At 34.0% G+C, this 3,547-nt stretch overlaps 1 protein-coding gene across 1 annotated transcript; it reads left to right on the top strand.

Moving 5' to 3' along the window:
- The first annotated feature begins 841 nt into the window (after positions 1–841).
- On the top strand, positions 842–3,014 carry MYB101 (myb domain protein 101). The gene is made up of 3 exons (XM_078964269.1): positions 842–1,351; positions 1,460–2,276; positions 2,590–3,014. Exons 1-3 carry the CDS (start codon positions 1,016–1,018, stop codon positions 2,895–2,897), a joined length of 1,461 nt encoding a protein of 486 aa, XP_078820395.1. The 5' UTR covers positions 842–1,015; the 3' UTR covers positions 2,898–3,014.
- The last annotated feature ends 533 nt before the right edge of the window (positions 3,015–3,547 follow it).

Here is a 3,547-nt window from a genome sequence, read left to right as displayed (position 1 = left end):
AACCTTATATAAGCTTAGGTACCTAACTCAATAATACTACATCGATTTGTATCATATTTACATTGTAATTGCATAAGGTTCTTAAACTTCAACCCCATAACTTGATTACTTCCAAAATCTTTGGACTTTCAACAATATCTTTCTTTTACACCACATCTTTCTATCGAATACCACCTGATGGGCTTTATATCCTACTGCTACAAATAAAAGGATGTAGGAGAAATATAATGATGAATTTCCAAATATTTTTGAAGTAAATCAAGTTTAGAGATAAACTTTAAGGACCTTGGATGGTTGCAATGAAAATTTAATGTAAAATGACGTAGTTTGATGAGATTAGGTACCTAAGCTTATATAAGGTTGTTAGGTATATTCACTTTACCCATATATATATATATATATATATATATATATATATATATATATATATATATATATATATATATATATATATATATATATAAAGCTAAAGATGTAATGTAGATCATAGAAGGTTTCGTATTCCATAAAATTTTCATTTTGTTATAAATTATAATTATATTTGGATTTTTTCCGATGATAAATGCCACAATACAAGGTATCTTTATCATGCAAAACATAGAAAACTTGTGAATTAAAATCAAAATTAAATTAATCATATTAAATAATGAATATATTTGTATAGAAGCACGAGTAAATTGGTTAAAAATTGTATCAAACATTTTTAAAAAACTTTATTAAATTCTAAATTTTAAAAATAGCAATAAATAATGAAAAGGGAGACGCAAAATAAGGAAAATAGCCAGCAATATAAATCACAAAAACAGGGGGTGCTTCCGAAATACAATCTCAAGCATATAAAGACTTGAACACAAAACCACTCCTTTCACTTTCAGCCTCCATTCTAAACTCAACAATTCCCAATCCTCCATTAAAATCCATTTCAAAAGCTTCCTAAAAAAATCCATCTTCCAACAAACTATTTCCCTTTATTTTCATATGGGTATCCATTAAAAACCTGGGTGGAATTATCAAGATGGCTCCAGAAGATGGCGCCACCTCTGCAGGGAGAAACACGGCCGGCGGTGGTGGTTGTGCACGGGCGAACAGCGGACAGGTCTTGAAAAAAGGGCCATGGACGGCGGCGGAAGATGCAATTTTAATGGAATATGTGAAGAAAAACGGTGAAGGGAATTGGAATGCTGTTCAACGGAATTCCGGGTTGATGAGATGCGGCAAAAGTTGCAGGCTCCGATGGGCGAACCATTTAAGACCTAATCTAAAGAAAGGAGCTTTTACACCTGAAGAAGAACGACAAATCATCGAGCTTCATTCCAAATTCGGCAACAAATGGGCTCGCATGGCTCTTCATGTAAATCTTCCCCATATACACATATACGCTTGATGTATATCATTATATGCTTTTATAATTATTCAATCTAAATCTATGTTTTTTTCTGTATGTGTGTGTGTGTTATAGCTTCAGGGAAGAACCGATAACGAGATCAAGAATTATTGGAACACCAGGTTGAAACGACGTTTACGCGCAGGTTTACCGATTTACCCGGTTGATTTCCAGCAACAGCACCACCATCACCGTCGCCACCTTGAACAGCCGTTGCAGAACCAAACGCTTCCATTTTCGTCATCTTCATCATCTTCAAACCATGCGAACGCCGCCCTAAATTCAATCTCTCCGATGTTGTTCAGTTCTATAAACTATCCCGTTTTGAACACACCTTTGTATTACCCTAATTCACAATCTCATTACAAGCTTCTTCGTGACAACAATGGTGGTGTATCCTTATCGCTACCATCAAATTCAAACCCACAATTCAACAACAGCTCCGCGTCTTCCATGTCGTTCTTTAATCAAGGGTTACCTTCATCTGATCATGGGATGAGTCCGATACCCACAAGGTTATTTGAAAACATAGAAAATGAGCTTCCTTCAATCCAATCATCATATCAAGCAATCACCCCAACGTGTTCCTCTAACACAGTGAATGATCATATGATTGTCGCATCAAACGATGGAGATAATGCAATTTCACCATATATAAGCCCTCAGGGAAATAGTGGATTGTTAGAGGACGTTTTGGGTGAATCTAGAGCTTTGTTAAGCTCTCAGATGCTTTCTAATGAATGTAAATCGCCCGATAAGGGTAAAGAAAAGATCACACATGATTACTCGTTAATGGAAGAGCCAGAAAAAGTGATTTTGGAATCCGTTTTTGAACCAAGAGATGACAACAAGACGATTATTGACGAGTCGAGTTCCGGCCACTCGTCTATTGGTGAGTTTTCTTCTAAATAATGTTTATATGATCGATTTATCGCAATCATATAAGCATATATTGAGATCATCAGAAAACTCCATAATGTGAGAGAAACAGAGAACTTAGAGAACTTAACTGTATCAAATTCATCAATCACGACCCTAAGATGCATTTGATCTAAGGGTCGTGACCGAGTTCTCTGGTTCTAACATTATGGAATTTTTTAATAACCGCAACCGATATAAGTATTACTTTTTAAATACACCGTGATATAATATATGTATATGTATATGCGTTTTTCTAAATATTTTGCTTTTGAAATTGATTACAGAGATTGGGGTAAAATCCCAAAGCAATGTATTTGATGAGATCAATACGATGGATGATGATTTCTCAAGTTGGATCGACTTCCCAACAGGGTCACTTCAAGATTGGTATGGTGGAAGTGAAGATGCATCGATTGAAAAACCAAATGATGTTTTAAACGGAACCACAGGGATGGATAACCAGGTCGAAATTTCATGCTCTCCGGTTGGAACCGAGACAGACCATGATCACGATCATGACAATGAACATGAGCGTGAACATGACTGGACCATGGGCTCATGTTGTTGGGACAACATGCCTGGGTTTAGTTAGCTGGTTAAAGATTGTTGTTAGTTTGGTGTAATTAGGTCTTATTAAAATGGTCACAATTTGGTTAAGTTTGTATTGTAGTATTTGAATGGGAATGTGACTGCTCAAAATGTTGTTTAAATATTAAGAATTATGAGTTTTGAATTTTATATTAGAAAAAGAATTTCATTTTGTTAGATATGGTTTTTCATGTTTTATGTAAAATAAATGATAACAAGTTAAATAAAGAAGTCTATGAATCTATGCTATATTAAATGATCTTTCGATTACAACAGTCGAAATTATATATTTATTACAGTTTAATAAAAGGTTTTCTAAATACATTTGTCGATTTAAATATACTTTATTTACAAGAGTAAACAGCTCAGTTTGTAACGGTTTTACTTTAATAAAAGTCCCATACATTTGATGAAATCCTAAAGACTTTTACAGAATGCTCAAGCCAGTGACGTAAGACAAAAAGTTCAAATCACGATAAATTATTCATTCTTATTTCGTCTGTTTTTTTTTTTTTTTTTTTTTTTTTTTTTTTTTTTTTTTTTTCAAACAAGCTAGAAGTTAGATGCTAGGGGCAATACAACAAATTAAGATCCGTTTATAGCCAATCAGACCACGCACGTGAGATTTATTACGAAGGGAAGATATACAAGAAA

This window comes from Lactuca saligna, chromosome 7, assembly GCF_052625555.1.
Source record: "Lactuca saligna cultivar CGN05327 chromosome 7, ASM5262555v1, whole genome shotgun sequence".
Taxonomy (NCBI): Eukaryota; Viridiplantae; Streptophyta; class Magnoliopsida; order Asterales; family Asteraceae; genus Lactuca; species Lactuca saligna.
Note: the sequence above shows the minus strand (reverse complement) of the source record. Positions and strands in the feature narration are given on the sequence as shown.